At 29.0% G+C, this 18,779-nt stretch overlaps 1 protein-coding gene across 1 annotated transcript in view; it reads right to left on the minus strand.

Annotated features, from left to right (window-relative positions):
- Positions 1-12,393: 12,393 nt before the first annotated feature.
- The window catches only part of LOC100163444 (probable multidrug resistance-associated protein lethal(2)03659), a 23,481-nt gene continuing 17,095 nt past the window's right edge, over positions 12,394-18,779 (minus strand). Inside the window, exons 16-26 of the mRNA XM_008188666.3 lie at positions 16,024-16,310; positions 15,878-15,957; positions 15,600-15,750; positions 15,383-15,489; positions 15,170-15,293; positions 14,920-15,090; positions 14,704-14,831; positions 13,232-13,477; positions 12,957-13,129; positions 12,630-12,870; positions 12,394-12,545 (exon numbers count right to left, since the gene is read on the minus strand). Coding sequence (XP_008186888.2) covers positions 12,504-12,545; positions 12,630-12,870; positions 12,957-13,129; positions 13,232-13,477; positions 14,704-14,831; positions 14,920-15,090; positions 15,170-15,293; positions 15,383-15,489; positions 15,600-15,750; positions 15,878-15,957; positions 16,024-16,310 — 1,750 coding nt within the window. The 3' untranslated portion in view covers positions 12,394-12,503. The remainder of the gene's footprint in view (positions 12,546-12,629; positions 12,871-12,956; positions 13,130-13,231; positions 13,478-14,703; positions 14,832-14,919; positions 15,091-15,169; positions 15,294-15,382; positions 15,490-15,599; positions 15,751-15,877; positions 15,958-16,023; positions 16,311-18,779) is intronic.

Below are 18,779 nucleotides of genomic sequence, written 5' to 3' on the forward strand. Positions count from 1 at the left end.
CGCTCGCGCCATCAGCGGGAATTTTCCCGCAAAACCGTCTTGGAAAAACGGTTGCGCAAACACCGCGAAAAATCGTTGCAGCGGTGCAGCGTACTGTAATTCGCAACATATTTTGATTTTATATTTATGATATACCGATATCTGCATATTGTGTTGATGTGTACAGCAGTAAGTTCCAGGAGGCATGGCCGTCCTTAGGGGGAGCAGATTTGAAAAAAAGTGGTAAAATTGGTTTTCGCTCTGGCCTTCGAAAATCCTAATGACAGCCCCGCCAGGAGGTAGGAACCACCTGTGTTCATCAAAAGGTACTTGGGATGATGTTGGATTTTCATCTTGTTATTTTCGAACGATTGAATGAAATGTCTTCGTTTTTCATCCATATCAATGTTGGTATATAGCAATTATTACGCATAAATTGTTTTTAGTTGCTTCTAATTTTTATACGCAAAAAGGTTTTTCAACAGATATAGCGGGGATGAGGTAATTTCTTAACGAGTATAATATATTAATATATTATTAAACTATATGTCCACCTCGCATTGGCGTTACGATCACTTCATATTATAAAGTCATATTATTATACATATTATTATACGGTGCTTATCCCACAAAATATTATTATAGTTTAAAAAATCGATCATAAGACTACTTGAACTTGTGTAAGTCGTATAAGTATACAGAAATATTAGAACCGTAACAACTTTATATTGATAAGTAAAGACTATTATTAAAATATTACCATTACGTTTTCGTTAATATGTAAATTTATAATTTATATAAAACCTTTTTTGTTGTTATTTCAGTTGAACTCACACATCATGACTAAAAAAGTTCGTGTTTTGAACGTTGAATCACTGCAGCATTAGTGGAGATCCTGGACAATATTAGAGGGTATGCTTAATTAATATCCGTAGTCTATAGAGCCGTGGAGGCCTAGCTAGCCTCCACAACCCCAGCCAATTTACTAATACAACAAATTTCAACAAAAACATATTTACTTTATTTTACCCGATAATTTGTTACAGTTTTCAATAATTGATATAGTTAAAATATTTATTAAATTATAATTTATAAATATAATGTAGTATTTATCATTTTATCATTAAGGATAATATTATAACATAATAGGTACAGACTAAGGTTACTACTTTAAGATTTATTTTTTTTTGTTTGATTACAATCTGCTAGTGATTTATGTCTGGTCTAATTATAGTAAATAGTATTATAATTCTGAGGTTTAAGTCGAATTGTATAATATAAATATATTAACTTGAAATTAAAAAAATATAAATGTAAATATGTAATTATTAATTACCTATTAAAAAAATTTAATATATTTTGAATGACAATACAATTATTGAAATCGTTGGTTATATCTAATTAGGTACATAAAATGTAATCAAATAGATAATAATAAAAGATAAAAATGTATAGTGGGCTTACAATAAACTTATTTTTAAATTCTTGTAAGGAAAATTTTTTAAAAACTTTGCATTAAATTATCAAACCTTAGATAGATATTACAATTTAACATGTTGTGAATTTATTACCACAAAATAAGAGGCAAATTTTCAGAATTTTGACGAATTTAAAATGCTAATAAAAAAATTGTCACTATTTACCTATTTTCAATATTTTGTTAATTGCTAGAAGTAAAACCTGTGAGAAACCTTGTATTAAATTTTAAAACATTTGTATTTGAAACATTTTATCATATATATGTTACGGTAAATGATGTTATATTGGAAATTAACGTTATTCGCCGGTTATTTACGTTATTTACCTACGAATGTGGGAATTATCGTTATTTTCTAGTGAATGACGTTAATAACCGTATGATTTGGGAAATGTTGATTTTATTTTAAAATAATGTCCAACGAGCAATGATAAAGTGATCGCTAAACTAAGTGTGGTACTAATTTGGTAAATCAATAAAACTTTATCGGCCACAGATAAGGTGGACACTGGGCCTATACAGTATATAATTATTACTTTAGTATATGTACAACTGTCGTCGTATTCACCACTTATTTAAAATGGCTATCGATATTCAAACTGTTCGCACAACTTTCAACGAAAAAATCAAAAATATTCTTACGAGCAAACGAGATGATAATAACTCATTTTTGTCTACTAAAGACTACAATGATGTTATTGAACAAGTTAAAAAATCAAAAATGTGTTTAAAAACTGTCGGTGAAGCTAAAACAATGAAGGACTATCGTGTAGTACGTAAGTACGATATTTTAAAAATAAATGGAAAAGAACGCCTTATTAGACCAGTTGACGAAAAAAATGTTGTATTGTATTACGTTAAAATTGACGAACTGTTTGATATTCTTCACGAAACACAGTCTGCCATCGGCCACGGAAGACGAAATCGTAGAACGCCATATGAAGCGATGTTTGGCTGCACGGGTAGAATTGGTTTAATGTCGTCTTATCTTCCAAACGATGAAATAAAAGAGGTCATTACGGAAGAAGATTTAGAAAAAATAACCAATGAACCGAAGAAGACGAAATCGGAAATGAAATCATAGAAATCGCAGAAAAAAATTCGGAACTTGGTACTTAAATATTTTTTAATTATTTAAAATAAATTTCCGAATTCTAAATATAATACAAATAAAACTAAAATATAAATATTTAAAAATTATTTTTATAACTTATTAAATTATTTTTAATATTTTTTAGATGATCGTCAAGAAAATATTTGTATTGCACGTCAAAATTCAAAAAAAAATTTAGAAAAACAAGGAGAGAAAATGATGAAACTTTCTAAAGAAAAGTTTCCTCAGCTTGAAATAGGCACAACTGTACGTGTAACTATACCGGACGTTGATAGAGCTCGAGGTTCTCCACGAAATATACTGCCAGTTGTCACCCAAGTTGAACATGACTTATACAAACTCTGTAAGTTAATTCTTAATGAAAAAATATATTATTAAAATTAAAAATGTTTTAATTATTTTACGGAGGAACATGGGGTACGGAACATGGTTTTCTTAAATATAATTACACACGCCAAGAAATAGCTGTTTGCGAAGAAAATCTATTAGACATGGACGATGTGATAAAATTATCAGGTGATAGACAGTTGACACTGAGGGAAGCAACTAGTAATAGTTCGGTTGCGGGCCCTCAAGGGTACCAGCGTTGCCATTGCAAGACTGGTTGTAATAATAAACGTTGTGCCTGCCGCGGGGCTGAAAGATTATGTAATAGTAAATGTCATGGGAGTACAAATTGTAAAAACAAATAAAAAATAATAATGCATTTTTTCTATTTTTAAAAATACCTATTTTAAAATTGTAGTTGGTATTTGAGATTCACGTGCATATCTGCTCTATAACAATAATTACCTGTGTATTTGGTCATTAATGTGATTATCCGGTTTATAACGATAATTACCTGTGTATTTGGTAAATAACGTTAATAACCGGCGAGTAACGTTAATTTACATTTAACATAATTTACTGTAAAATATATAAGTAGAATAAAAACTAAAAAAAGTAAACATTTGAAATGTCTATAGAAAAGCAAATATATTTTTAACAGTGTTTGGAAGGAACGAGTTCCAAAAGGAACAGATTCCTGGAACGAATTCCTTTTTAAAGAACGGCACGATGGACGAATTCCTTTTTATAAAAAAAGAACGAGAAAATTAACTAGTTCTTTTTTTTAAGGAAAAATAACAAAATTGTTCGTTCCTTTCGTTCCAATAATTTACACAGATAAGTAGGTATGTAAAAATTGAAATTAAGATATATTTTTTTAATTTGTATAATGTATATTACTAATTAGTGATCGTTATCGAGTATCGACGTTAAGACAATCGATATAAGTTGGCCAACAATTTAATTTTGAAGAAAACCTCAAAATAGAATTATAAAATATGTACCTACTTGTATAGGTATTATATTAGAATTAAAAACTAAAGAAGTATGCATATGAAAAAAAAAACATTAATGATTAAATAAGAATTTTTATTTTATTTGGAACTAAAAAAAGAACTCGTTCATTTTTCAAAGGAACGACAAAGGAACGAATTCTTTTTTTTTTAAGGAACAGGGAATGGAACGAATTCCTTTTTATAAGGAACTTGCCAAACACTGATTTTTAAAATGTTATCATGTCTAGAAAATGATAATATATAAATATTTGATGACTATATTTTAAGTCTGTACCTAGTTATTCCTTTTTGAATTAGGTTTGTTTTGCACAAATATTTCTGTTTTTGTTAGTTTTTTTTTGTCTTTTTGCAATTGTTTTGTAAGTTTTTGGAAATTCATTTTTTTGGTCCAACTAGATCCAATTTACTATCAGAAACTTTCCTCGGAGTTTTTAAATATTTTCTACTCCAAAAAGATTTTTCAGACATTAAAAAAATCATATCATTATAAAATCTCTAAGAATTTAATACTATATTTTGTGGGGACTTGAAAATAATTTGATTGGCTCAATTTCTGGAATTCCCACTGCCTATTCACTGCAGAGAGCTAGATCGGCCACATTCATCGTAGCTAGAGATCTCCATATTATACTTATTATTTTATGTAATCTTATTCAGAACAAAACTTAACAACTACTTAAGCCTTTCGGCTTTCACTGCTATGGAGGCATATGTACCTATGCTTTCAAAAATTAACAATAAATGTTTTAATTAATGTGATAACATAAACATATATTAAATGATTTGACAAATTCAAATAAACACAAAAAAACCTAATATCTACTAAAAGAAAAAGAAAATATTGAAAAAAAAATTTTATCCCCAGCACAGTTACCTACATAGTACGTTACCACATACCTACGTCATACTGAAAAAAAAAATTTCAACAATGAAAGGGACTAAATAATGGATATTAAATAAAAAAAACCCAAGGGTCAGTCCTGTGTAGATACATCGTCCACTTTATTTATGTATTATGTGATAGCTACCATTAGTATTATATTATAATATTATATACTACTTAAGTATATTATCCGGCTCCGGTGTTCCGGAACAAATATGCTGTAGATATGCTTGTAATTCGGTGCTGTCGAAAAAATTTACATTTATTCGCGTATGGATTAAATATGCATATATATAACAAAAATAAAGTGCGTAATACATTATAACAATATTTATTCGAGTAGTCGGGTGTACATGACACAACATAATGTACATGCAAATTATAGAATTTCCGTTATTATATTATATATAATATGTTTAATGTATAAATATATATACATTTATATATATCAGGTATGTGAGGTATGTTAGGTACTATTATATAGCTATCTGGTACTACCTATATTATATTTATAGGTATCTATTTCTTTACAAACACGACGTGTGCCAAATAATGTGTTATGATTGCAGCCAAAACATAAGCGGTACACGACTATTATTTTAGGATTACGTTGTAAACACACAAAATTGTACAACATAATACGATATTGTGGCGGTCCATAAGCCAATAAATACAACCGTTTTTTAGGTTACACACGCGTTAAACGCGGCGGATCATTTCTCTCTCTCTCTCTCAGTGCAATATAATACACAATAATAATAATATTATAATGTGTAATGCGTGTATGAGCGAATGTGCAGGCGACTGTACGCGGATTATAATAATATGTAGGTACATAGGTATATACGTACGAGTCACCGCGGTTGTTGGGAAATGTTGCTTTGATTTTTTTATCATACATATGAAGGCACATAATATATATTGTATATATACATATAAATATTACCTATATAGGTTCATATTGTATTATTGTCTGTTCCTATATATATACGACTATATCAATATATATATATATATATATGTATATGGTTCAATTATGTACATACTAAAACAGTAAAACAGCTATTAACGTGTCACTGTTGCAGTGTCAAGAGATATATAGGTATACATATTATGCGATTTTATTAATAATTTAAACTTTAAATTGTTTAAAATCAGTGAATTCGTGATTGGCATTTAAATTCTATCGCAGTTTTATTTAAATAAACTATGTATATTGTATGTATTACGCACATATATATATAATAACTAGATATCCGACTCCATATCCAACAACATTATTAAATTATGATGCCCGACGACATTTGTCACTTTGGCAATGTTTACAAATTCTAATCGTTTTGATTGGCTACGGGCTTGTTTGATATGAAATATTGTTGTTTATTATCATATTACCATGGCTTAAAACCGGTAACCGGTTTGTAACCAAAACCGGTAAAAACCCGTAAATTTGAGAACCGAAAACCGCTTTTAGTTTTGGAATGCTGGAAGCGGTTATTGGTTAACGGTAATCAAGGTAAATATCTTTGAGGAAATTCAGGAGCGGCAAACGTTGCAAACGTTTGATAACGGAGAAATTCAAAACGTCCGGTTGCTAAACGAAGCTGTAAACGTTTGCAAACATTGCAAACGCCATGTTCCAGCGTTTGGTCTGTTTCGTTCTAGTAACCAGAACCATGGTTGTTTTTGTTTATACTATTGCCGTTATAAAAATTCATGATTAATTTTTTTTTATGTCTTACACCACGACCACGGTTAAACAAAATACCGCACTAAACCAAGCGCTCGCGAATTTCTACGTTTTAAACGTTTCAAACGTTGGCGTTCGTTCTGCAAAACATTTGCCGCTCCAGAATTTCCTCTAAATATTAACATTAAAGCGGTTACCACATTTTCAATCCCGGTTTTATAAACAAAACCAATTCCAGATCAATAAAATTAACGGTTTTTTTGTGGAATTTAATACTTGAATTATGTCAAGAATTATGATTACATTATAGGTAGTTGAATTTAATTTTCCAGCTATTTTTAAATTTTTTTCCCCAATTAATTGCCGTTGAGTATTACTTATCTGTTGTAAATATCACATATATAGGTATAAGTGTATAGCTATATATTTTAAATACCGTCATAAACGTCGTCCTCGTGCGCTGATTCTTGTTACGAAATAGTTGATGGAATAGGGGCTCAGTCCATTTAGTATTTTAGAATTTACTACTATTTAGTACTATTTAGTATTTATGATATTTTAATGCTGTCGTCTGTTATAATCTTAGTTTCTTAATTTTTAGAAATATACACATTTATATACAGTGCCACAACTTACTATAGATAGGGGACCTTCCAAGTTTAATTGTAAGCAATTTGTTTAAAATTTTTTAGGTTTTTAGCACATTATACTTTATTTTGTATATATTTATAAACAGTTCAGTATTAAATTACAACTCCTAGAGCCCAAACCTTCCTGGTTCTGCATTTGTTATTTGTAGTGTTTGCTCCAAGGATCGGTCCGAAGGCTAGCGTAGAATACTTGATCTGCAGACCCAGGTTTTGGAGTACTGTAATATATACAATATAACCAAAAGATCTGTGTCAATGTATCACCCTTAGTGTCATCTTGGAAAGTTATTATATTTAATTTTGGTTTTTTACAGTTATAAATAAGAAAATTATAACAATAACATTTTTTTATGCAATATATTTTTTTGATTAATTAAAATGGCCATTATCTTGAACATATGTTTTAAACTTTAAAGCAGTTTGAAAATATAAATATTTAAATTGATGGAAATCGACCAAATTAAAGCATATTAATTTTTTGCTTTTGTAATTATAATAGTTATTTTATCAACCCACGAATGGCCTAAATAAACTGTTTTAAAAATATGATTAAAAAATTGAAAAAAATTATTTTTAAAAACCGGTTTTTACCGGTAACCGATTACTAAAAAACCTTATGAACGGTTTTTAAACGATTAACGGTTATCATAGTGTTTGAAATATCTTTAAAGAAACGGTTACCGGTTACCAAAATATCAAAATTAAATGATAACCGGTTACCGGTTTTCAAAAATTTTACCGATTACCGACTTTATTGATAACGGTTTTAAGCCCTGCATATTACCTTTCTAACGATTAGTAAACATTGCCAAAGTTGCAAATGGCTGCCAGCGTCATTGATAAGAAGAAGTCTGGTAGGTATCTAGTTATTATATATATCTGTGGTATTACGAGTTTTTATTTTTATATTTATATGCAGGCTACTCTATAGTTCTATACCTATACTCGTATAAAATAGTATATCTACCACCTACCACCCATTTAAGACCAAATCACTAAATCAGTATACTTGTTTTAGTTTCTTACATCTTATTCCAACTGAAATTATTATCATTCAATCGTGTACAAGCAACTGAATATTTTTGAATTTTTGAATACCTGGTCTGAACAGAACCATTTCATTGTAGCTATCATAGTAGAGTAATTTTATTATACAATTATTATTTTTTGTGAATTGTTGCAATATACTATATGTTGCACTAAATCACCATCATCGAACGCTGGCTATCCCATTCAATTTAATTAACAAGTGATTTGTAAATAAGTATTTATTATTGTTTATATAACATACAATTTATATGGAACAAAAAAATTATGCACTTAATAGCCAATAGGTAATATATTTTGTAAATATTTATAACACGTCAGAGTAACTACCTTGAATCAATAACTCAGGATAAACACAGATTTTCCATCTACCAAATCTCAACTATACTCGTCGTCTCACAGAGTCAGACGAGCTCATGTTATTGCCGTACCGAGGATGGTACATTGTACCTCTTATACCGATCTGAAGGAGTCACCTCCCCAAAAGCCGATAGGCACCACCTGCGTCAACCCACGTTCTATTGCAGCTTCCTGCTAATCACCGTCAATATCGGCTGACAAATGATAAGTCTGGATCCTCCAGTATCCCAATTTTTCCAGAAGACTTTTCTTCGATGACATCACCATTGATCCGCCGTGGAAAAATCACTGGCAGAACAAAGTTTAATAATCTCCGGCCACCGCGTGAAAGGTAAAAATAAATGATTCACTGTCTAACATTTTATTTTTGACAATTTTTAAAATACGTACCTAAATATATAAATACTGAATACTTACGTATTTAAGTTTAACTATACTAACTATCTGCGTAACAGCTATAACTTAGTGAACTATACGTTTTATAAAGACAAGAGACAAATTATGAATGAACGCAGCAAAGAAGGTTAACTGTTTTTGTGTAGTTCCCGCGAAGACGGTAGTAACTGCATATTATTGTATAGAACTTCTTTGATTGTTTTATGTTACTATCAGTTTCGCGGGAACTACACAAAAATAGTTATAAAAACTTGAAAAAAAAAATAAAATTGTGAAAACATAGATACGACCTTCTTCGCTGCGGTGGACGATATAAACGTGGGGCAATCGCGAAGTTTAAATTTTCCATGTGTATTTTAAAGCCGGAAATACATTGGAAAAAAAATGTTTATAGCTGAAAATCGCGACTGAACGCTCAAAATTAAATATTATGCGACATGGACCGAACGTGACCAGACGCCACCGAGCGCGTGTCTCATTTATGTGTGTAAATACAACTCATATAAGACAGCACGTTTAATTTTGAGCGATTAATCGCGACTTAAAAACGTTGACGCGTGCGTTCAAATCGCCTAGTGTTCAACAAAGTAGTGTGTAATCCACTTGGACGGCTGTTGTAGATCACGGTTTCGAATCCCCTTAATAGTTATGTACCATAATACTTACCATGAATTTGTATTATAGAAACTATATTATGTACGTAGTTAGGTAGGTACCTACTTATAATATTGATTAGGTTGTTGTGTGTTTTTTATTCACTACAAATTTGCAGCTACAAACGATTAATGACATTGGCCCGTGACCAGAGTACCACCTACCTATATCTACATGTTATAATATCATAACATTATAAAAGGTGTAGGTATGGCGCATGCACGAAAATTCGAAACAATAACAACGGAAAAACGACGTTTTAGTGTGATGAAAGTAAACGCGTGTACTTGTCAATTTTCTATTAAATAAGATTTACGCGTACAACCGTATAGGCCGTAAACGCTGACACGCACACTGACCAGGACTTCGCAATACAACAATAAACGCATGTATAGGTACAATATAAAATATATATGACATAGTTTACGTGTATATAGTGCAGTATACCTGCCTAAATTATACAGAGTGGAAAAATAAATGATGGTCTTTCATATTTTATTCGTTTATCGTTATTATGTATATAACCTACTACGAGTAGGCACTTAGGTAAACCTCGTTTGTTGAATGATGGTGCTATTTGTTTTTATACACAAAATTGAAGTTTTTCCTTTTACAGCATATTAGTGCCCAGAAACCTCTTCCCATATTATTTGTATGCTATTTTTCTAAGTCTCGATCGTGGTTATCAATTTGAGTAAATAACTGTGGGCTCTATCAAGTACCTAACCTATATATCAGGGATGGCCAAACCTACTTGGATTCTTCAAACGTACAAATGACAGATATGATATAGAGCCTTTACCCTTATTAGCATAGTCTGAAATATGTTTAGCTAAAAAGGGGTCAAACTCAGCAATGGGTTTAAGACTCATAATAAAGTTACCACCATGTACAGATCCAAATTTATCTTCAGCTCCTCTGAAAGACAATCCTCGCAAATACAGTGATTTTACTACTGCGACTCTATAAACAGTGTTGCCATATTATTGATAAAAATTATTATTTTTCAACTATCATATTATTGATAAAAAAAAAACTAATTTATATTATTTTTCATTTTCATTTTCATTTTCATTAACAGAAGATGGGTTATGTAAAAATCTAATGCCGCCCCTATAAAAATGCCGCCCGGGGCGATCGCCCCCTCTACCCCCCCTAAATACGTCACTGCCTGGGGGGTCTTGACCCCCAGGCTGAGAAACACTGTTCTAGTCTAGAGTATAGTATAACATGCATTAATACTTTTAATTGAAATACCTAATTTACAAGAGCTAAATAATTTTTTCTTATAACTATACCTTTTTATATACTTAAACAATTAAATCAGTAATCTAAATTTTAGATTCTAAAATGCTCAAAAAAAAAAAAAAACAAACAAACAAACAAATTGTTGGAAAACATAGTTCATTATTCATAGTAATTTTTCGTGATATAAAATTGAGAACAATTTTATTTTATAATTATTTATAATAATTAGGGCAAAAGACTTGTAGCATTTCGATATTTTTTTTTCTATATTCACAGAAATAGATGAGTGCGAAACAAACAAGTTTCATGCTTCCACAAAGCTAGTTTTGAAATTTTATTGTGCATATTTTGGGTTTTAGAGCATATTTTACACTTGTATACGCTATTTTTACCTTTTGAGACATATTTAACTTAAATCAAATTTTTTCCACACTGATATTTTTATTTCAAACAATACAGTCAAAATGTTTAGATAAAAATGTATTTATTTTTAACTTTATATTATGGTTTTTGACTGTCCGTGAGCACACATTTTTACTAGAAGCGCTTGTAGAGAATCGCCGATAAGCCAATAACATTAATTTTCTGTAATTAATTTTATTAATACATAGATAACAATCTAACGTCGTACGCTATACCTACGACATCATTACCACGGTGAGCCGTGTGCGCACCTTGCGCCCATGCGGGCTTTTATTCGATTAGGATTATATATTAAATATATTTGAATTATGTAATTGTTTTGACTTGTTTTAATTGCTATTTATTTTATTGATACTTTTAAATAATTAGGCTAAAAAAATGTTAAGTGCAAAAGTGCTTGCATATTTAGAGCTTTTTTAGAGCTACAAGTCTTCTGCCCTAATAATAATTTACCTACCTACTTAAATAATTTTTTTTTTTTTTGAAAACTATTGGACACGTTAAAAAATATATTTTGGAGATAAAGATGAGCCCCAAAAATCAATGGGCCCCGGGACCGTGTCCCCCTTGCCCCCCCCCGCCTTTAATCCGGGCTTGGTTGTAGGTACTATTGTTGTATTTAATTTTTTTTATTTATAAATTATACGTAAAACTAAACTACTAGTAGTTTATATACAGTCTCTGTCATTCTTTACTTTTTATATTTATGTATGTACAATGAAAAGATTATATTTTACATATTTTTTTGATAAATATTTATAGGTTGCAGCAGTTTATACATGCAATTACATAATAATATAGTTATAATTTTATTTTTTTCACTTAACAATACTTACCCTTTAAATACCACTTGCCTTTCTTTTTTTTTTAGTTGACTATTATTTAATTCAAATGAATTATAGGTTTTTAAAATGTCATTATTGAAAAAAAAAATAATAATATTCATGATATGATATGAATGAAGTTCTTAAAATCAATCTATTTTTATTTAATTATAATAATAGGTATTACTGTATTAAATAAGCCAGAAATTATTTTTTTTTTTAATAACACAAACTAATTTACAATTAACATCAATCAATTACTAATTTTAATTAAATTAAATATACTTTCTAAATACTATTTATGGATACAAAATAATAAAAAACCGCCTAATCAAATATATTATGATATATTATACATATATATCATTGAATATGTATGAATGTAGCAGCTTGATTTGTATCTTTGTCAGAATATTTAATTTGAGTTGACATCTGCATATTGTTGTCTATTAAAACTCTTCAAAAATTATAAAAAACACATTTATTTACAAGTTAAAATTAATATAATGTGAAAATAACCTATGAATACAATTTATTTTACCTCAGCTGCTATGCTATGTAACAACTTGGCGTTATTTGGGTCTGTTTGTTCTACCATTTTGTACAAATATCCATTTTTATTTTCCAACAAAATATAAGGGTGGTTGAATTCAACTATTGTACCACCGTCCATTACAATTACTTTGTCAGAATCCATAACAGTGATCAAACGATGAGCAATCGTTAATACTGTACATGTTCGAAACTTATTTCTGATAGTATTTTGTATCAAACTGTCAGTTCTGAAAATTAAACAAACACATAATTTAATCAAATGTTTATAAAAATATATTTTGGTACTGAAATATAAATTTTATATTATTTTTACTGTGGATCCACATTGGCAGTGGCTTCATCTAATACAAGAATTTTATTATTTCGTACAATAGCTCTAGCCAAGCATACTAATTGTCTTTGACCGACACTCAAATTGGATCCACCTTCGGCTATTTTTGAGTTTAGGCCATCAGATAAATCCTCCACAACATCTTTAAGTTCCACCTAAAAATGATAATAATAAATAAATTATCACAATTTTTACTTCGTAGTGTTGTTGTGGATTTTGTAGTTGTGTGGTCGATAATTATTAATTTATGTACTTACTTCATTTAAGGCTTCCCAAAGAACATGATCTGAGTATTCATCAAATGGGTCCAAGTTTTTTCTCATTGTTCCAGAAAACAAAACCGGTTCTTGAGGAATGATGGACAAATTAGATCTCAAGTCATGTAAACCCAATTCATGTATTTCTATACCATCGATAATAATACTACCCTCGTTAAGAGCTAATCTAAATAATGCTCCAATCAAAGATGATTTACCAGCACCAGTCCTTCCAACAATTCCTATCTAAAAAATACGACACCATATTTTAATTTTTGAAATATTATAGGTATCTATTATATTAACCTATATAAATATTAAATAAAATATTATCGCATAATTTAACCAAAATTTTCATTTTAATTCACAAGGACATAACTTTATTTAAAATGAATTAGGTAGTTCATTTTTAATATTCAATAAATGTATAGTTGAATAAATGTTATAATTGATTTTTGAGGAATAAGCGAGTTCCGTATGTATAAACGATAGTGATACGTTATTCACAATACCCCGGTCAAAATATTCCCGACAAAATATACCGAAACCAAAATATCCCTCAACAATATTCCATGAAAAAATATCCCGCGTAAATAAAAATTCAAAGTTTTAACCCTTTTAATTAATACAATACATTTATAGAACACACAAAAAAGCGGGTTAGTGGATGTCACTCTGCTGTACAGTAGGTTACAAGTGGATTAATGTATAATGGATTGTATTAAACTTGAATTCAATGATATAATAACATTGTATAAAAAAAACGATTCTGAGTAGAGACGGTTTGTCAGTCTGGATTTTTTATATTATTATTATTTATTATACCCTAGATAAGGTACTATAAGTTGAAATCGACATATAGTAGAACTCCTTCTGGTAGAAATTTTGTGTATAGGATAAAAAAAAATTAAAAATTAAATAAAAATAAACACCATTGTAAAACCACTAGCTTCCTCGCTCCACTCAGAATCTAAATCAACTAAAAAATGTTTAAATAAATATTTAAAATATTTAGCATTCTTCATTCTTTTGATGTACACTGAATTATCAGCCTTCAACTATTAATTTATAACAATTTATTGCCTTTTTGGCTTTGGATAGATTCCAGAATTTTTTTATTTTAAAATTATAAAACAGTTAATTAAATAATATGATTTAAAACTATTTATAGCTAATAGCTCACGAAACGCATTTTAGGTAATGATATAAAACGTCAAACGACTCACATTACCATTAACAAAATAACGAATAACAGTCAATGAATTTAGATAGGTAAAGTGCGATTATCTTCTAATCTAATCGCAACTTTTACAATGAAGGTTAAATTTTGAATTAATATTTACGCGGGATATTTTGTCATGGAATATTTTTGAGGGAATATTTTGGTTTTGGGATATTTTGTCGGGTATATTTTTACAGGGATATTTTGTCGTGGAACCAATATAATAATTTAATAAATATATAGTTAGTACTTTTTCTGTAGCCTCAATTGTAACAGTGATATTTTTTAATACAAATGGTGTTTCTGGGTCGTAACGCAGATATAATTTGCTAAATATAATTTGTCCTTTATTTGGCCATTCTTTGGACGGTTTTTTGTCTAGGAGAATTGTTAAGAAAAACAAAATATGTACGTTAATAGATTTGTTTAGTTAAATGTATTGTAAAACAATTTTAACAGCTATTACTTGGAGCTGATTCAAGAGCTGATTCTTGTGGTACATTTGTGTATTCTAGAACTCTTTCAACCGATGTCATTTGATTTTCCAATTCTGCAGACAACCTTACTACCCATTGGAACATACCAGCTAATCCAATTGCTTGTGTAATAGCTAAGCCAACATTTCCACCATGTGTATCTGGAATAAAATAATTATTAAATAAATATAATAAAATACTTATGTGGTAACTTACATTTCATTATTACTAAATACTTACCATTAACAATGAAAATGAAGAAAAACGTTACAAGACTAGTATAAAAAATGCAAACAATATCTAACCAAAACCCAAATGCTCTACTTAAGCTCATAAATAAATACCAAGCCGAAGAATGCAAATCCTAGAATTTTTATAACATTACAATATAATTGGTAGATATTGTATACTTGTGTGGGAAATGAGTATATCATATAATCGATAGATTATTACTTGGTGGCTCGAAAACTCTTGAGAAAGTTTTTGTTCTACATCAAATGCTCTTATTGTTGTCAGTCCTTGAAGTGATGAATTTACATGAGTAAACATAGGACTTCGTGCTAAATTGGTGGTTTGTAAAATGCAAAGTTTATTGTACCATAGTCCATAATAGTGTATTTTTTCATAAATTAATAATGTAAGAAACAATTAAAAAGTTTTCAAAACTTACCGACTCCTTCTAGACGTTTAACATTACGAGTTGTTGTCATGTACATTTTTCTCATTTTGAAAAAAACTATTATTATAACCAATGTTGGTGGGATTAAATAGTAATTGACAATTCCCACCACTATTAATATTCCTACAACCGTCAATCCGATCTAATAAAATGAAAATATAATGTTTTATCATAATAAATACATATTAAAATTAATTATATTGAATTATATTGAGTACCTATAATATAGATCCTTACAAATAAAAATAATAATATATAATTTATTTTACTTGTACAACATCAACGAATATTGGAGGCAATGTTTCATCAATAACCCCTATGTCTTTTGAAAAACGATTTAGAATTCGCCCTAATATTGAAATGTATGATTAAAATATGTCATTGGAAACAAAAAACAAATAAGATTTGTACGTACCTGATGGATTTTTATTTAAAAAGTTCATTGTTGCTCTTGAAATCGAATTGAACATTTGATTATGTAAATTTGAAGATGCTGTGGTGCATATAGATATCATCAGAGCCAACTCGGTAAAGGCAAATATGATAATTAAGAGTGTAAGTATTGCAAATACTACGACACAAGTTTGCCTCGATACAATCCACGGCATTAATCCATCAGTCGGTTGGATTGTTGCAAACGTAACATTATTAGTGGCCACGAATTGTTCAGTTACTCGAAAATAATGATCTTCTAAATCAACCCTAAAGACAGATAGATAAGATGATAATAATATTACGTCCTAGAGTGTCGTGTTAAGGGAGTTGGGCAACGAAGGAAGTTTTCTCGGGTGGTAGATTGTTGTAGTTGTTTAATTTAAGTTTTTATATTTTGAAGAAAGCTTGTCTTATGTCACTGTGGTCGCTAATTAGTGATTCCTAATACACAATTTTATTTTATGTGTTTCACCGTATTATAATCAGATAAGGTGAGCTAAGAGCCTAACGGGGTAAGCTCCTAATCTTGTAATAAAAACTACAATCTTTCAATTTTAATGTTGATAATATAAAAATTATGAAGATTTGCCCTTATTGAATGTTGTATAATTTTAGTTTCGATGTGTCAATGAAGGATATAGCAAACGCAGCAGCTATCACTATTTGAAAAGCTACGCAGTTATCAAATCATTCAAATCATATTTTTATAAATCAATATAATTTTGGTCTAGTTTTCGCATACAAATTGTTTGAATTAATTTAAAATTTGGTGGGTAAATGTTATTTTATATTTATATCACAATTTAATTTATGAATTATGTTAATTTTTTGATACAAATGAGTCTCTCATGAAAATTATGTGCGGGGAAAGTGCGACGTCATGATCAATGGCACAAATGCGACATAATATTCTGCTGACATAGCGACATGCCTTGTTGCACTTGATCCACAGTCCATATATTAATCGGATTAATGATTATAATTATTAACAATTATACATTTTTATATGTATAAGTAATTTACATTGATACTTTAAATATATATTGACATTTTAACAATCAACTTAAACTTAAAGATAATATTGTATTAAGTCCTTAAAAACCATAATAATTAAAAATTAAATGTTATGTTCTGTTAAATTATGAATCCATGAATGATAAATTTAAATAATTGAATTCTGTCAACGAAATTTGTTTACAGATATTCAATAGCTTATGGCATTTGTCCCGATCAAGAAAAGAGGTTGTATAAACTATAAACAGTATTAAAAGAATCGATTTTGCACTTACCCCAGGTAGTACGGAAAGTGCGAAATTTTTTAATATTTTTAATATAAATTTGAATTCCTAACTAATTTATTAGGTAATAAATGATAAAAAAAACTATGTTCTTTATTGGAACTCTAGGATATATGGGCAGTTAAACTGAGATTTTGCAAAACCTAATACATTATTATTAAATTATTTGAATTGTATATTTACAGTTAACAATATTTTATAGTTTTATTTGTGTACTTTATGGTGTACTTTATTAACAATTTCATATCTAGGATTTTTTCACAGGGAGGAGGTATTAAGATTTTAATAGACTTATATTTATATTATTAAAAAAGGTGGGTAAGTGGATGTCGCTCTGCTGCACAGTAGGTTACAAGTGGGTCACTGTATAATGGATAGTATTAAATTTGAATTCAATGATATAATATCACTGTATAAGAAAAACGATTTTGAGCGGAGACGGTTTGTCAGTCTAGGTATTAGACATACCTATTATAGGTAGGTATACTTATCTATAGTATTAAAAAAAATTGACCTATAATAGGTATTAATAATAAATTCCAAATTAATCATATCACAATATCCATCAGAAAACGCGTTATACATCAACAACAAACCGTGGTACTATCATAGATATATAATAGTATACCTAAGTTTCAAGTACCAAGAAATAATATTATACAATCATTACAATCACAACAAAATAAATAAAATATTTATTCCAGGTTTTAGATTCTGAGTGGAACGATGAATGTATTGATTCTAAAATGATGTGGGGTTTTTTTAATTTTTTATTTTTATTTTTTAATTTTTTTAATTTTTTAATTTTTTTGTGTGTGTACGCGATAAGTAGTCGAAATAATGCTTCGATTTTCAACTTCAGTAACTTGTTCGATTGGAAAGTGAATATCGTTGGTGCATTGGGGAGGTCAAAATTTAAAATTCATAGTAATTTTCAAAAGCGCCAAGAAAAACCAAAGAAAAATTATGGAAAAACGGGAATTTTTACGCAAAATCGATTTTTCACAAAATTGAATTTGGTTTTTGGTGTAACTTTAAAAAAATGACCGTAGATACATGAAATTTTGACTGAATATTTATATTAGCATTTTCTATACACCATAATATTTTCAAAATATTTTGACTTATTTTGAGCTCTTTACAGACATTGTCAGTTTTTCATTTTTTTTTAGTTTTTTTTCTAAAAATATCAATAAAATTTTATTTGTTGATTAAAAAAACTTGAAATTTTAATAAAAGGCTCCTAGTATATTGTTTCAAGACTAGATGAAAAATATTAAAAATCCTTAGTCACAGTTTTTTTTTATAAGCATTTAAAGTTCAAAAATGACAAATATGGAAAAATCACGAAATTTCCCAATTATTTCGAGTTAGAAATTCGTAAAAATTTTCTTTTTAAATCTAACATTTTAGAATGTATACAGAATCCCTAAAAGAT

This window comes from Acyrthosiphon pisum, chromosome A2 (genome assembly GCF_005508785.2).
Source record: "Acyrthosiphon pisum isolate AL4f chromosome A2, pea_aphid_22Mar2018_4r6ur, whole genome shotgun sequence".
Lineage (NCBI taxonomy): Eukaryota > Metazoa > Arthropoda > Insecta > Hemiptera > Aphididae > Acyrthosiphon > Acyrthosiphon pisum.